At 40.2% G+C, this 16857-nt stretch overlaps 1 protein-coding gene across 1 annotated transcript in view; it reads right to left on the reverse strand.

Moving 5' to 3' along the window:
- The window catches only part of sorcs3 (sortilin related VPS10 domain containing receptor 3), a 296330-nt gene that overhangs the window by 43315 nt on the left and 236158 nt on the right, over positions 1-16857 (reverse strand). The window contains exons 13-18 of the mRNA XM_037764124.1: positions 15844-15935; positions 14472-14579; positions 12541-12658; positions 12313-12446; positions 7215-7328; positions 5201-5372 (exon numbers count right to left, since the gene is read on the reverse strand). Coding sequence (XP_037620052.1) covers positions 5201-5372; positions 7215-7328; positions 12313-12446; positions 12541-12658; positions 14472-14579; positions 15844-15935 — 738 coding nt within the window. The remainder of the gene's footprint in view (positions 1-5200; positions 5373-7214; positions 7329-12312; positions 12447-12540; positions 12659-14471; positions 14580-15843; positions 15936-16857) is intronic.

Raw genomic sequence — 16857 nt, forward strand, 5'->3', positions numbered from 1 at the left:
TGTTTCTCTGTGTGTGTAAATAGCCAATTGTTGCTAACATGTTTAACTCTGCTGCCTTGAAGTGGCCAAAAGATGATTTAAAAAAAATCGTCTAATGCAGCTTTGAATATTACATATCTTGGATCCGGAATGATTACATAAAAGGAAAACCTGATTTTTTTTTTTAGTTCACTGCCTGTGCCTCATGGGAAATAAGAGTAAAAATGTGTTTACTTTTTATGTTTCTCTGATCAACTAATTCTCGCTAATAGCCAAACAAGTCAAAACAAGTCCATATAATATTAAGACAACACAGAGTTTGAAAATGAGCACTGCAGTTCATATTTTTGGTGGGAATCCTCAGCGTTTGCACCTGTCATGTTCGATCACAGCGCTCGCCAGCAGGAGATTCCATGTAGCTTTTCCACTGGGGCAGAAATAAGTTTCATAAAAAGATAACATGAGCAAGAACAACTGTAGAACATTTCCTCCCAAATGTGACTTGAGTGTGAAACAGAGAAGTGGCTGATAAAAAATTGAGCTGACAAAACAATTGTTAGGCAGATCACAGGGAGCTTATATTAAACGAGAAGGAACTGCTGTGTTTGTCTTCTAAACATCTAACCCATTTGGTGAGTATTGAACTAGGGTAAGCTATGTAATGCAGCGAAGGCCACACAAATGGGAACGCTATATGAAGCTCAACAGTAATACCGACCTTACATCTAATGACTCTTCAAGCGATTTCACTGTCGCAGACATATTTTCAATGTCGGAATTTAATCAGGAGAATTTTGTTAGAGTTGCAGCACGCTCCCGTGACCTCCGTCGTTCAGTGGAAGGTGGTCATAAAACTCAGTCTTAGCAGTCTCAAGTCAGTCTTTTTATCGTTTTGATGTTCCGATAAAATCAAACAAGTTTAATGTGATCGTAACTTCAATGGCACAAAGATTGTCAACAACCAATAGGTGAACTAGAAAGTAAACATGGAGGAACTGGTGGAGTTGTGGAGTGAACGAGAGCACCTCTTTGACATGTCCTCCCATTTGTACCACGATAGAGTGGAGAAGGAAAAATTATCATTATGACCTTATTTGCAAACCCCCAAACCGGGACACTTAAGTGTACCGCACAGGGGCACGCGCTAATATGCAAGCACCATAGGCGTTTTCATCAGGATGGCTAACTTGGCGCACCTATGGCGCATTTGAGCACGGAATGGGATCAGAAAGAAGGTGTTATTATAGGAGGGGGGGCGCATTAGAGGCTGTGACAATCAGGATTTATCACATTCACTACTTTCACCCTTTAATCTCACGACTATCCCCATCATGACGCACTGACAATTTGGGAGTCCCGTAGAGAGGTTCCCTTAGAGGAAACGTATTGTTGTTTGGACCTAAGTACATTAATTTTCAACTTGTTTCGTCCCAGGCTATTATAATTAAAATTGTGGAGCTCAGATGAAATTTTGGTCAGGATGGAGACACCGAGTGAAAGATGGAACGTCCGGTCCTGAGGAGCGAAATGCCTGTCGATGTGCAGAAGGAACATGTGTAGAATAATTAATCAAAACGACACGTTTGATGTGCACATAAGCACGAAGGGTTGTGTGGTTCAAAACCACACTTAATGTTACCAGCAGATATCTGTTGCGTCTGTGCGTAATTGTGGCTTGACCGTGCGCAATGTCACTCTCTATAGAGATTGCAGCGGTGCGCTGTGCTGGCTCTCTGTATACTTATCTCATGCGCACAAATTAATGAATGTGTTGAACATGATAAACATCTATGTAAGTTTAATATTATTTCTATTGTGGTGAAAACCGGGAAAATTTGTTAGTGACTGATAAAAGCTGGGACATTTGAGTGTTTTACAGATATGCTTCGGGACTCGGGACACATCAGCTTGAAACCGGGACAGTCTCGGACAAACTGGGATGTCTGGTCACCGTATCATTATTTCATAACATTACATTACATTATTACATTATAAACTTAGCAAAAAAAGCTGAATAATGTAATAAATTCAGCGCATAATGTAATCATTAAAAAAAAGAGTATTCTCTTTGTCTTGTTGAAGCATAGGAACCCTTCTAGTTTTACATGACACAAGTGGAGGAGTTAATTTAAAGCAACTGGACTTTGTATGTTTGGTTTAGAAGACATTTTGAATTTAATATACTGGTGATTCTGTGTGGCGTTCACATGTTCTCCACGTGTTAGCGTGGGTTTTCTCCGGGTTCTCCGGCTTCCTCTCACAGTCCTACATGTACATGCACGTTAGGTTCATTGATGACTCTAAATGTCCCGTGTGAATGTGAGTGTAAATGGTTGTCTATCTCTATGTGTCAGCCCTGTGATAGTCTGGCGACCTGGTCCAGGGTGTACTCCGCCTGATCCACCAGGAGCAGGATGTGACATCATCTCAAGAGCAATCTAGTTGAAGTCTTCTGAATAGTGACCCTGCAAGATCACCAGTCTTTGCAAAATATTATAGTCTGTGTGATGTGAGAGGGTGCCAGACTTCAGTCTTTTCAAAGTCTCCCAGCGTATGGTAGGCATTAGTGACTCAAATAAGACAATTCAATAGTTATAAATAAATCCTTTCAAGTTTTCAGACCTTATGGGGACAATTAAAAATCTATTATAAAACCTAAAAGAACTGCAGACAAATCTCCCAAATTTTTCTGTGTAAATCAAAATGATGTCTCTCTGATGAAAGGACAAAAATGAAGCGTGCTCTCACCAGTGTCCACTCTCCAACTTAAGCACTGAGCTGGCAAAGCTTTTAGTTACTTAAGCGGTGCCAGCGAAAGGGAAGCCAAATCAGATTCATTATGAACCAAGAGGGAAGTCAGTGCTTACTCTCTGTCACCATCTGATGTGATCTGTCACACTTGTTTATTTTTAAAAAATTAAAAAGTCACAGAAACCAGACTCAAATGTCAGTTTTTGTAAGCCTCTTAGGAGAGTCTTGATGATAGTGTTCACTAGAGAGTTAAGTGGAGAATTTCCATGAGCCACAGGTACAGCAATACACTGTTCCTTGCAGTCAGTTTGTTGAAATATGCAGTTACTTGTACAATGTCATTGTGATGTAGAGCATACTTGCCAACCCTCCTGATTTTCCTGGGAGACTCCCGGTTTCCTCCCGGGGTCACAATTCTCCCGTATTTCTCCCAATTTACGGCACATTTTCACACTTTTATTTTACTTTTCGTTGTTTCAACGGCTTTGTGGAACTAAACAGTGTGTATAATCCCTACTGTTTTCATCCAGACGACAATAGAGCTACACCAACTGTCATTTCCCGGCAGTCTGTGCTCGCGAAACAGTGCAGTTTTAGCTCATGTTTAAGCTACAATCGCCACAACGTGCGGCGTCCAAGGTTGGGCTTTGCTCAATGCAACGAAAAGCCGTCCTGGCGCGGCGCAAGCCGTTGGAAATAACAGGTTCCAGAGCGCAGCGGTCACGTTGTGTCACGTTGTGTCACGTTGTGTCACGTTGTGTCTGTGCAGCATCGCCCTGTCGGGGATTCTTTCACAACAATGACCGGCTCGCTGTACATTATCCCTTACTTAATGTATCAGGATTTATTGGAAGAAACCAAGTAATTTTATGAAGAATCACACATTCAGCACCCCAATATAGCCTGAATGGATTGATCCTTTGTCGCACATAACCACATTTTTTCCACCAGTGCGACGATTCGACTGTGAAATTGCCAGTCGAATCAGGCTCCTTATAGATTGAATGTTCCAATAGTTGACTACTCAGTGTCGCCCCTATCGTGCAGTTATTTGTATTTATGTTGTCATGCAGTTATGTGCATTTTGAACAAAGATGAGCTCATGCATTTCAGATTTGCCATACATATAAATTCTCTTTCCACCACCACACTCATATACACTGCACACTGTAAACACCAAACCGATTTAACCGGCAGAGAGAACATAAAGTGAAGATGCAAGTGTCACAAATTCCCCGTGTCTCCTTCCTTTGATGCCCAATATGGAAGGAGAGTTCAATTTCTCCCTGAATTGTTTGAGATTTGGTCGGATGTCATTTAGGCACAAGCCAATCACTTCTCTGCCAACCGCTTAGCGAAAAGTCAGTCGATTTTACAAAGCCCATCTGTAGCTGCAATAACAGCTTTCTCAACCAATGCGAAACCAGTTTTAACCAGGAAAACGTACCGTGTGGTCGTTCTGATCTTATCAAATCCCAAAACATGTGTCCATGTATTTTTAGATTTCTTCCTTTTTTATAAAAACTATGAACACACACCACAGAGTCTCCTACCCATTAAATATTTACGGGCATTTGCTCTCCCCAAGAAATACAGCCATCGCAGTCTTCATGAATATAAATTAAACTTTGAATTCATCTTGAGAATTTTCTCAAATGGGATTGAAGCTACAAGGATTCTTTTACCCCACCCTCCTCTTCTTTTATCACTTCTGCTACCCTCCTCCCTCCGTCACTCCGACAACCCCCCTGTTAATTAAAGAAACAAGCCTCGATTCCTCATCTCATCACAAAGTAATATGACAACTGGGTCTGGACAAGACCCCGGATGGGGGCACACACTTACCTTGAGCTGTTACAGTGGCAGGAAAACACTTATTTTGCTACTGTAATGCCCAAAAGCCTGCAGTTATTATCAATGGGCCGTATTCCTCCTGAGAAACATGTGAGACTGTTTCCTAGTAGGGGTGTGAAAAAAAAATGTATTCACCTGTGTATCACGATTTTCTTTTTTTTTTTACGATTTTGAAATAGATTTTTTCAATACCAGAATTGATATAAATGATATGCTTCATTTGAGTCTATGCAGGGGTAAAAGGAAGTTACCGCTTTTATTGTCGTTATATCCATTTCGTATGCTTCTAACAAATCAAACCGCAGCGACGTAAAAGTACAAAAGTACAGTTATTGGCCCATTAAAACCGAGGGACTGCACGATGATTAACGTCTTTGTTCTGTCATGGCTGGGTTGTACAGCTCTGGATTAGCAGTTACATGATTGGTTGGCCATTGCAGCCTGACGTTGGGTTGCGTTTCTCCAAATGTTGATTCTGTTTAAACTTTTCACTGTTTTTTTGCTTTTTTTTTTTAAATAAGTCAATTAAAATCAGCTGAATAAATAAGTGCCTGAGGGAATTGGAAAGTGTATTCAGCTAAGACTAGTGATGGAGCCGTGTTTGTTGTGTTCTCACCTCATCCAGATGAACCAGGAAGGTCACGTTGCTGCCCAGGTTGGCGGTGAGTTTGCCGTCTTTGGTGGTCAGCAAGAGTCCTTTAGGAGGTCTGTTGGGGCACTGCTGCTTTCTGGCCGTGTACATTTCTTTAACTCCTTTAGTGCAGTTGTTCAGCACCACTTTACGGTACCTTTGGAAAAGATCCCAAAAAATGAAATTCAGAATGGTTCTTTAACTTTTTTCTCTTTTGTCCTTTTCTAGTTTAATCTACTCAAGTGTGCACATTCCTTTAGTTTTTCAAAAGGAATCCCCCAGATGCTCCATGAGCTTGTGGTTTAGAAACAATGTTGTTTTTTTCATGCAGTGCCTTCCAGTTTGAAAAGAAAAAAAAACAGGCTAGATGACAACTGACAACACAAGCTGTGTCAGAGGCTGAGACACCTTGTAAAGCTTAATCACAGCGCAAGTGAATAAAAACACTCTCACTGTGATTAAGCTATGCAAGGTGTCTGTCCCCTGGGGAGCCTCAAAACTAACACAGACAACATCCCACTGGCACAAAAGAGAAAGTAGAATGAGAGTAAATTATTACACCACAGACACAAAAACAATGTGTTTAATATTAAAAATCACAAGTGTCTAAACCTACTTGGTGTACTGCAGTGGTAGTAATTTATAGGGATGTGTTAATAAATCTGGATATTGAAATAAGTTGAGTTGAGTGATCGCAAAGCAGACAGACAGTAGGGCTGCTCTGATCGATTGGGAAGTGATAGGAAATGGTCAATGTTCATTACAAAGTATTTGATCGGTGGTCCCTAGTTGATGAGATACAATAATTGGTAAATAGGGTTAGGGTTAGGGTTAGGTAAATAGGGTTAGGGTTAGGCTAACCCTAAACCTAACCCAATAAGTAAAAAAAAAACTAAACAAACGTTACTTAAACCTGACCCCTTCACCACACCAGCATCTTGTCCCACTGGTAGAAGCACTACTCAGATCCTCTACTTAAAGTGAGGCTATGTACATTTTGAAATAAGACACAACACAATCATATTCCGACAAATAAAAAAGTGGACTTCATAAGCTATAAAACACCCTTGCCTAATTCAATACACTCAAGGGTGTTGCCCCTATAGCACTAAGGCCTTTACACACTGAAGGTGATTCATTGACTTGCAGTCAGTATATCTTTTCGAACCAATGTGGGACTTGAAATGCGGTTATAGGCAGGCTATTTCTAACACTGCTAACTTCAAAGCTCTTTCCTACACAAATGGGCTATTTATTATTATCATGGATGTATCAGAGTTTTTTTATGCCTACTTTGTTAGCCAACATGTTAAAGGTCCCATATCATGCTCATTGTCAGGTTCATACTTGTATTTTGTGTTACAACTAGAACATGTTAACATGCTGTAATGTTACAAATTTTCCTCATACTGTCTGCCTGAATATGCCTGTATTTATCCTCTGTCCGTTTTAGCTAATTTCAACGAAATTGCAACGGAATTACGTTGCTAGGAAACAGATTGGGTCCATGTTTACTTCCTGTCAGCTGATGTCATTTACATACACTGCAACCGGAAATAAACTGGGACACATTAAGAATGTTTACGTTTAAAACCGTGTAATGGTCTAAATATTCTATATTTGTGACATCACAAATGGACAGAAATCCTGACGGCTTGTTTCAAACGCACAATTCCTGAATACAGGCTGTGCGTATTTCTCCATATATTGAACATTCAATACTTTCACAGTATTTATATGGCATTTAAACCTGCTTTATACTATAACAGACATGACAATCTCACTTTCTACAATATGGGACCTTTAAAACTAGATTCTGTACAGCATCTCATTCAGTTTTGCAATTCTAATCATATTAAATCTAGCAATCTGAATCTGCTCTGAAACCCTGCTTGAGCATCCAAGAGGCAGCCTCCGAAACTGACACATTTTGTGTAAAGGACAAATGAACATGAATGTATATATGTACCATTATACATAAATCACACAGTCCTCTCACCCTGTGCTGTTGAGGTAGTTTTGTCCCTGGCTGCAGCTTCTGGAGACAGTGGAGGGGTTGAACCAGAAGGAAGGCCGGCAATTCCCATCGCCACGCCGCTCGTATCCATAATCACTGTCGGACAACAAAGCACATCCACACGCACCTGATCAATATCTGAATGTGAGAAGGGACATGTTGTCATACAGTGTGTGTTCCACATCCCTGTCTTATGAATCTCTTTATAACTGGTGACCAGGGGCCATGTCTGGCACAGAGACGCATCATTATTATGTATTGATTATGAGGCCACAGTTGACAAATGTGCCACGGCAGTGTGAAGCAGTGTGTATGGAAAAACACCCTGGGAACGGGGGTGGGAGGGTTGCTACCATACATAGGGATGACTAACTCACTCGCCTGTTAGCGTTTCCAATCAGAACATGATTTACATCTAACAAAGCAAGGTAAGCAAGTGTCCATTCTAATAATGGCCATGACATTGATTTATCAATTATTCACCAAGCCAGAACAAATAAACAAAACCAAGCCGGTGGCTGAATAGTCTAGCTTACGACAGTCTGAACTATTCATTACCAAGCTGTCAAGGCAGGTTGGTTGCACAAGTGCATATGGGTCATTCTATAATTGGGGGGACATTTCATATGAAAAAAAAAAAAAAACCTGTAAAAAAAGGTAATGTGCTCTCTCAAAAAATGGTTTAAGTTCAAATCAGTGTAATATATCCACTATTGCAAAGCTTAAACATTGACTACTTTTTTGATGATTCAAGGAAAAGGATATTTTCCCAGTGATTCCAGTAGGGTCACGTCAACTATATGTTACTCATGAGTTGGCCCTACTCTGGGTCACTTAGTTGACAATTCCTCTATTTTTGCCCATAATTTCTATGGTTGGCCTGTAGCATGGCTAACTACATTGATATGTTATTTTCCTTATCAGGTTAACCTGAAATTTCAACATACATTTGAATTAAAATCATAATTTACCCAACATAGTTGACAATCAATCAGTCAATCAATCAATTAATTTATGTTCTCCTTTATGATACATTATTACAGATTAAAAAAAAAGATTTAAATGAGAAGATTGTCACCAGAATGTATTGAAAATGGCCACCATTGAGAGAAATTAGATCCTGTGTTGCTGGTCACATGGTTTTTGGGACAAACCATTGTTTTCAGTTGCAAGGGGGATGTTCTGTTAGTAATATAGTTGACAAAACTTTTGCAGACATTAATAAATGTCACGTGGCTGCGTCGCGTGGCTGCGTCGCGTGGCTGCGTCGCGTGGCTTTTGCGTGATTCACGCGTCGGGTGTTCACACCAGCTGCGTTTTAGCTGCGTTTCTGCTGCTGCTGTCAGCCCTTTCTTTCTACATAGAGTTTCCCTTTCATAATGGCCTGTAGTTTTGTTGGCTTTATCTGCACCAAAGAAAGACGTGATGCAAAAGAGGTCATCTCCATACATTAGAAAACATTGTTTTCTGTAAGGACTCCTCGTATGCTCACTATTTTTGCCAAAACACATGGAGCAAGACAAAAGCACAATATACCTGATTCAGCATCCAATGTCAACTTTCAGTACGTGACAGTTTCCAATACTCTTTGCTACATTATGGTCGGTATTGAAAAAGCATGGAGGTTTGACATTTAGCTTTAATCTTTTGTGAATCAGCCTTTTGTACTGAATAAACAATAAAATGATAGAATTGGACTGTTTGCAGGCAGGTGTCCACCCTACATAGCACCATTATTTCATACAAGGTTAATAAGTATGTACTTCAGCTCATGAGGCAGACAGATTCTTCACACCTCAAATTACATTTAAGGATTTGAGCTTTTTTCTGTACTGATGCCTTTTGAAATCCTCATTTTAGAATCCCTGCAGAGAGAGACAGAGCAAGATAGACAGGCACAAATCAGACTTAGACACAGAAAAAAAATAAAATAAAACTAACTTTACATCAGTTCAATGGGAAGCATTTGGCACTCTACAAACACTAACTGCTGTATGTTCAAATGGCTTTTTTTCTGTTCCCTGTCATTACAAGATAAAAAATACAACCGTTTAGGATTTGCATACAAATTGAAACTATTTACGCCCACCCACATCGTCTCAACAGAATTACAAGCATAGCGAGCTCACAGAAAGACAGACATTATGAGCAAATTGTGCAAAACGATCCCAAACTTATCAGATTATTGGAAAACACACAGCAAATGGAGTAAATTAATGAGACACATGAATAGCATATGCAATGGATTCCACTTAAATGGCTGAAAATTGGCCTCCAGCTGAAGCTGGTGTTAGTATAGAACCGCTCTCTTGTCCGGGCTGCACGCTTCAATTGATGCACTGTTAATTCTCTGATCACAGAAGAAGACAAACCTTGCTTACTACTAAGAAATAACACCTCCTTTACACATTTTCTCTTCCGTAAGAGCTTTTTTTATTAATTGATATATCAATGTATTATTATTATTTTTACCAGAGGTGACCTGTAACTTGTAATGTTGTCTGTGTTGCTGTAATACAAACCAGTTAATTGCTCTGCTGAATAAACACCTCTGCATTATTTCTACGAGAGCATGCATCACTCAAGTCAATTTACATCCACTCAGCGGGTTTAATAACAAATGTGTTTATTAGATAACCATTAAGAACAGCATATAATAACACAGTGGTCTTAAATTAGAGCTCAAAACAGCAGTGTTCTTTTCTAATCGCTAATCATTATGTTTGCCTGTTTTGCACCAAATTCAATTCATTTGAAGTAATGTGAGTGAGGTGTTTGTAGCTGTACTGTAGGTAAATTAGTTCAACCTACAGAGCAACACATTTCAGTTTACTGAAGATTGTATTTAATGGTATCTGGGTGGACAACACATTCTCACCATCTCATCAAAATATGGCAGCTTGGTCAATGGCAAAAACTATTACACTCTAAGTACCGCTCTAGCGTCAGTTTGGGACGTGTCAAGGACGATGTGTCAAGGACGGCGTGTCAAGGGCGGCGTGTCAAAGACGGATTGTCAAGGGTGGCGTGACAGTTTCTGCTCGTTACATGCATAGTGTATTTTCAAAATAAACGTCCGTGTTCACAGGAAACATACAGTTTTCGCTCATTACATGCATACAGTCTCTTTTCAAAATAAACTTCTAATATATAGGTTTACTGAGTTTTAGGTTACTGTTTAGGCGACAAAAGAACTTGGTTAGGATTAGGAAAACATAATTGTTTGGGTTACATAACTGTCGTCAGTTAAGTACGTAACTTACATAACCACACTAAGATAAAATAAATCAATATTGACTTGGTTTCACGCTGGACACGAACAGCGGTCTCCTGGGTTAAAGTCCTGTATTTGTTTAAAAAAAAAAAACAATAAGTACGTTTTAAAAGATGTGTAAGTTTGTTACGTAAAATAAGTCAGTTCATTACATAACTGGTGTTAGTTAAGTACGTAAGTTGCTTAACAAAACTGAGGTAAAATAAGTCAAAGTTGAAAAAGAACAACGCAGTCTCATTGCTGTTTGTGAAATAGTCACGAAATTTAATCTATTTGATTCGTGTACATAGACACGAATTTCCCTTTTTTTCGTGTCGCTCAGCACGACTTTCAAATATCTATCTTTCGTGTGTTTTCCTATGTTTTTGACGCATGTGTCAAATTCTGCTAGTCTTTTCAAAATAAAACTACTTAGTTAGGCTTAGGAAAAGATCGCCTTGGTTAGGCTTAGACAACAAAACTACTATAGGAATAGATCAACTTGGTTATAGGCGTCTAAGTGTGTATGTGCGGCTGTTCCTTTCACACAGACATTGGCTCAACTCTGTGATTACCTCAGCTGCTGGCTCAGAAGTGGAACAACTCCATGTCCTTCCATTCCACATCCGTACCTTTCATACAGAACAGCGAAGCAGAATAATGGACATTCTCGCCTTGAACAGGTAGTGCGAAAGGGGCTGCAGCCTTTCTTGCTATTCATACTACATCAGATGTGTCAGTCGTGAACGAATCGGCTCTTTTAAGTGAACGATGGGAGCCGGCTCCCGTTCGAGAGACTTTTTTTAGTTGTTGTTGTTGTTAAACAATACAAGGCAGAATGATAGGATGATCTTTTCCGTGCAACGGGCACTCCATGCATGCACTGACTGTGACTGAATGTTGTGTTAATGACCTGTGTGCCATGCCAGTGATGACAGACAAGGATCATACCATCAAGCAGGGAGGGGCGGGGGTGCGCAGTGCGCTGATGGTCTACACGTACAGAGCAGGAGGTAGAGGAGGAGAGAAAGAAAGAGGAGTGCGGTGCGGTGTGCGACTAGCAGACAAGATGAGTTACAGTCGGACACGGCGCAGCATTTGGATTAATTAACTTAATTTAAGTGACATATGTGCACACATACTAATCATAGGTCAAAACAGCGCTAAATTTGGCTGAATTATAAAAGGCAGAAGTGGTAAAACGAAGAGTCGTTTGGGAGCAGAAAGAGCCGGCTCTTCTTGGTGAGCTGAGCCAAATGATCTGACTCACTAAAAAGAGACGGAATTCCCATCACTACATCAGTTGCTATGACCGTTAAATAACCTACTGAAGGGGATGGGTTTACATTGAAGTTAGCTCATACAGACGCTAAAGGGCACTTCGGTATCAGACGCCGAAATGCACTGACCAGGTATGTGTATTGACGAATAACGGGTGGGAACGGGTTGGCGTGAGTACACTTGAAAATAACAAACGGCTGTTGAATAATAGCTTTTTTTTAAAGAAGTCATAGCTGTTTTTTTACCTCAACTTTAAATAGAGGAGCTTTTGATTGACTAAATAAGCCGTTGATTCGTACTGTTACAAACATTCACGTTTGGCAGCTGCCCGATAAAACATAATTAAAGTACCAACATATTTAAAAATCCTACAAAGATGAAAAAGCACTTCCTTTTGGAAGGAGTGCTTCTACATGTGTGGCAGTGTTGGAGAACAAACATAGTTGTTAATGAAGCTCTCCTTTAACAGACAGTGGGGAGAAACATAATCCCCCCTCGGCGATTACGGAAAATGGAGCTTTTGTACAAAGGCACACATCATCTTACCATTCGAAATCATGAGCTCGACAAATACAGGACTCGGCTGAGAGGATTTTGGAGTAGTCCTTTCCCAGCATGCAGTAGTTTCCAGGTCTGCGCTTCATGTAAATCTGTTTTTGTCCCATCACACATGGCTCACCCTGTCGACACAACAAGCACCACAACTACTGTGAACACTGGTCTGTTTATGGCATGAACTTTAACACGGTCATTGGTAGCCTACGTATTTCTTACCTGGTTGTGCAGGTGCCAGGTTTGATAGTCTTCCTCTGTGCACTTCCTGCTAAAGATGGACTTGTAGTCTATCTTGATGAGCTGCCATTCAGAACGGTGGCTGAAGTGTCCGAAAAAGCTGCAGAGGCAAAATGATGAAATGACTTTGAATCATAAGCAAAGAATTCATGTCAATGTATCAAAGTGCTACAATAAAGTGACACAGCTCCTCTGTACATCAAAGGATAACTGCGGTTTATTAACTCTTTGGTAAATATTTTGAAGTTTTAGCTATTATTTCTATTGGTAATAATGACATTCTACTCCACAAAGTAATTGCTGAGATCTGGTAAAAGATACAATCACTACAGCACAGTCAGATGGTGCATACGTTCACTTTTGTCAAAAGTTAGAGCGTCTTTATCTTCTGTAATGGCATATTTCAACATTGTCTCATGGCAGTTCATGAAATAGTCATGGAATTTGATCTGTTTAATTTGTGTACATAAGACATATTCATAGAATTTCCCTTTTTTTTCATGCTTTTTCTTACGAATGTCCAGCAACACGTGAAGCACTTGTCAATGTCCGCTTAGTTAGGTTTAGGAAAAGATGGCGGTTTAGGTTTAAATAACACCGGAAAGTGCTGCGACTAAAATACAGAAGTTACGTGACAAATGAATCAACTTTGACATCTGGTTTCACACCGGACATGAACACCGCTCTCCTGGGTGAAAGTCCTGTGTTGTTTTTAACCCACCTGTCACCTGCTACACCTACTAATAGGTTTATCAACTATTCACATGGTTGATCACCAATACGAATACAAGAAGACGGAGTAAGGTGCCGACCTCTGGTGGATAATAATTGTGCTGTGCTTCCTTTTCTCTTTCAAATAAGTTTGGTTATCATTGTGGTTTGTTTAAAATCTATCTGGTCATCGACGATCACCTCCTTCGACTCTTTTTAGGGATGTCATCCCCTCAAATTGCAATGAACTGGATTAACCATTTAAAGGAATGCCATTTTCTACAGTAGCCCAGGACGGAACCAAACAGGGCCATTTGCATTTCAAGTTTTCACGTCGACCACGTAGTTCTCCCACACGTTTGGCACACAGGAGAAACTTCAGTTGGTTGCGATCTGCAACCTCACCCCTAGATGCCACCAAATCCTACACACTGCACCTTTAAAGGCCCTCAAAACTTGTCAATGACAATCAGCTTTTTGATGGAGCCTACATGAACAAACATGTTTTCTGCCAAATTCAGAAATGTTGTGCTCATTATTAGAGTTTTCTATTTTGTTTTGTTTTTGTGCTCTTCTCACTTGTTTGATGTGGGCGGGACTTTGAAAAGGGGCAATGTCAATGTTAGTTCAATGATTATAATAATTAGGCAGCAATGTTTGAATCTAAATGTGATGACAGTCGGAGGGTGTTTTGGTACCTGTCAATCAAACTGATCGAGTTTTAAACTCTCAATAAATACAAGTATTTTCTTTTTTAAATTGTGACTGTAACTATTATATCTATTATAACTACTGCTCATCTAGTCATGACTATTTAATTTTATAGAGAAATACTTAAAATTTGAAGCCACATTTTCAGGGTTTCACAACAGCCCTCCCATTAGCGATTTCCTTATGAACAAACCCGTTTGTGAGGTGACCTAATATCCACAAAGGTCTGAATAACAGCCTGTATATGACCCATTACCTGCCCCTCAGAATTGTGGCTTAATAAAGACTAAATACCACAGAGCCTTGAATGGGCGCCTTCCTTAAAGGTCCTCCATCCGTCTAGCCTTTTTGCTGAGAACCCAGAGGGCTGAACAGAATAGAGAAAATACCGTTCACCTTTCACTCAGCCCACAATACTCCCTAAAAGGACAGAGAAATCAACACCTTTTTAGCACGTCGTTCGTCCCTTTTTGTGGATTTTCTGGACTTACGTCATGATTTGGTTCTCAGCCCCAGCCTCCACCAAGACTCCATCCACGAACAGAGGCACCAGGGAGAAGCTGTGTTGGGTCCACTGCCTCCCCTCGTCAAAGCTGACCCTGTATAATGTGTGTCAGAATGCATTCTCATCACAAACCCAGCAACAACGATGGCACGGAGACAGACGCTCTATTAGTGCCTGGTCATTCAGGAGGGCGGGGGGGGTGGTTATGTGGGGATCAGAATGACTGGCTTGTCTCAACAGAGGAGTCTCTGTGCAATTAGCTACTATAGCGTTGGGTAAATATCAAAAAGCCTGAGCATTAAACGGATATCTAAGAGACAGACGGTCTGGCTATTAAAGCAAAGATGCAAAGGAAAACTGCTTTCAGAGCACATGCCAAAAAAGGAAAAGAGCAACGTCACGGGTCCAGGGTAAAAGTCTACACAAAGGTGGAAAAAACAAGACCAGAATAGAACTGTTTCATGTTCAACTACAAAACTGCAGAGGGAAAGGAGACAGAAAAAAAAAAAAAAAATTGGACAGCTTTCATCATCGGGGCCTGGGCTCTATTGATTCTGACAGCTTATCAACATCGGTGCTGAAGTGAGAACAACTAGGAGTACCTGAGTGTGACATGGGTTGAAACACTGCTGAGGCCTGTGCTCGGAAGAAAGAAAATCCCCCCATGTGGCCTCTAAACGCCCCCCCCCCCCCCACACACACACTGCCTTGATTTCGCTAAAAGCACTGACAACAGAAAAAAGCGTTGACATGCACCCATTATGAGATTCAGGCAGGGGAAGTGTTTAACTTAACACTGGCTGAGAAAGCAATACTGTTTCATAGCTGCTGTACAGTGGCTGTGGAGCTACACAGGCTTCTTTCTATCTGTCTTTTTTTTTTTTTTCACTTCCTCTACCACCACACTTAAATTGGTTGAGAGAAGAAAAAAAAACAGCAGGCTACACTTCACTGCTTCTAAAACTAATTTCAGAATTGTTGCAAAAGCGACTGGAGAACAGATCTGGTCTCACTTGGATTAGCCTGCACTGAGGCAAAGCGTAGGCACCCGATTTGGCAAGAGGAAGGCAATGTGTTAATGAAAACACTAAAAGGGGGGGGGGGCTCAGACGGCTGGCTGTTAATGATAAGTGGCTTGGAAAAAAAAAAATCTCAAATTAGGCTGCCTAAGACATTTTTTTTTGCATGAGCCACAGTCAAAGTGCATCGCTAAATGGATCGAGTGTCACATATAATATATACATGCTCATTTTTTTGGGACCATAAGGGTTGAATTAACCTAAAGTTAGGAATTGGAAATTGGAAAAGAAATTTCAGAAAGGAAGAGTGTCCAAAAAAGTTCCCCTAAATGGACGTACCACAAGTGCCTGGTTGGCACAGACGGCTGTTTGACAGCGACGAGGGCCCCTCCTCTGTCCAGAAACCACACATTGTGCTCCTCTTCAAAAATCTGAACAGGCATATGCAGAAAACAGTCAACAGTCAATAATATTTTTGCAACCATAAAGATTTCTCTCCAGAGGCGTGCGTATACGAAGTGGAGGGTGGTGTCTTTACTTATTTTTTTTTACCTTACACAAACAGTCTTCATAAATAGTTATTGATGAGTTGATCAAAATTATAATAGCTAATGATATACATAGCTAGTTAGGGCTCTTTACATTTACCTTGAATTTCATTTATCTTTTAAATGTAAATAGTTATGTAATGATGCACCAGATATGCAAATTAGTATGTGACGTCATCTAGCAGCATCTAGTAACTTTTCGAAAAGGCTTCAGTTGCTTCCTTATGAAAATCATAGGCAACAATAGTAATGTTTACTTTCAATTGTCAAGCGAATTCTCAGCGAACTTTTTGAAATGTTGCAAATAAAGAAATGCAAATTAGGCGCGTTTCCATCAACTGGTTTGAAGCGAATAAACTAGGCTATAGGTGTAGTTTTTGTCAGAAGTTGGCTTGGCTGTAATCAACCAGTAAACACAGTAGAAGAAGAAGTAGTCAAACAAATAAGTCGCCTCGGCCGATCTACAAGAGAAAAATTTGTTTCAATTGGGCAAATTATTCTTTCATGTCAGCAAGTATTATATAAATATATATCAGGGAAGACGGCGACAGTGGAAACAACTGATCAGTCGTGGATTTAAATGTTTGCTACGTTGGAAAAGACATTTCCATTATCCATTTAACGCATTAACTACTTTTCAATGAAAGCAAAAAAAAAACCTCAAGGGAGCCTTTTTTTTGCGCAATTTAGGAAGTTTCATCAAATTTTGCCATTTCCTTATGGATTGTCTAATGCAATACTTCAAAATGCGCACACAAATATGTTAATAGAAACATGGCTAATGGCTCTAAAGTAACCTACGAAT

The sequence above is a fragment of the Sebastes umbrosus genome, chromosome 3 (assembly GCF_015220745.1).
Source record: "Sebastes umbrosus isolate fSebUmb1 chromosome 3, fSebUmb1.pri, whole genome shotgun sequence".
Taxonomy (NCBI): Eukaryota; Metazoa; Chordata; class Actinopteri; order Perciformes; family Sebastidae; genus Sebastes; species Sebastes umbrosus.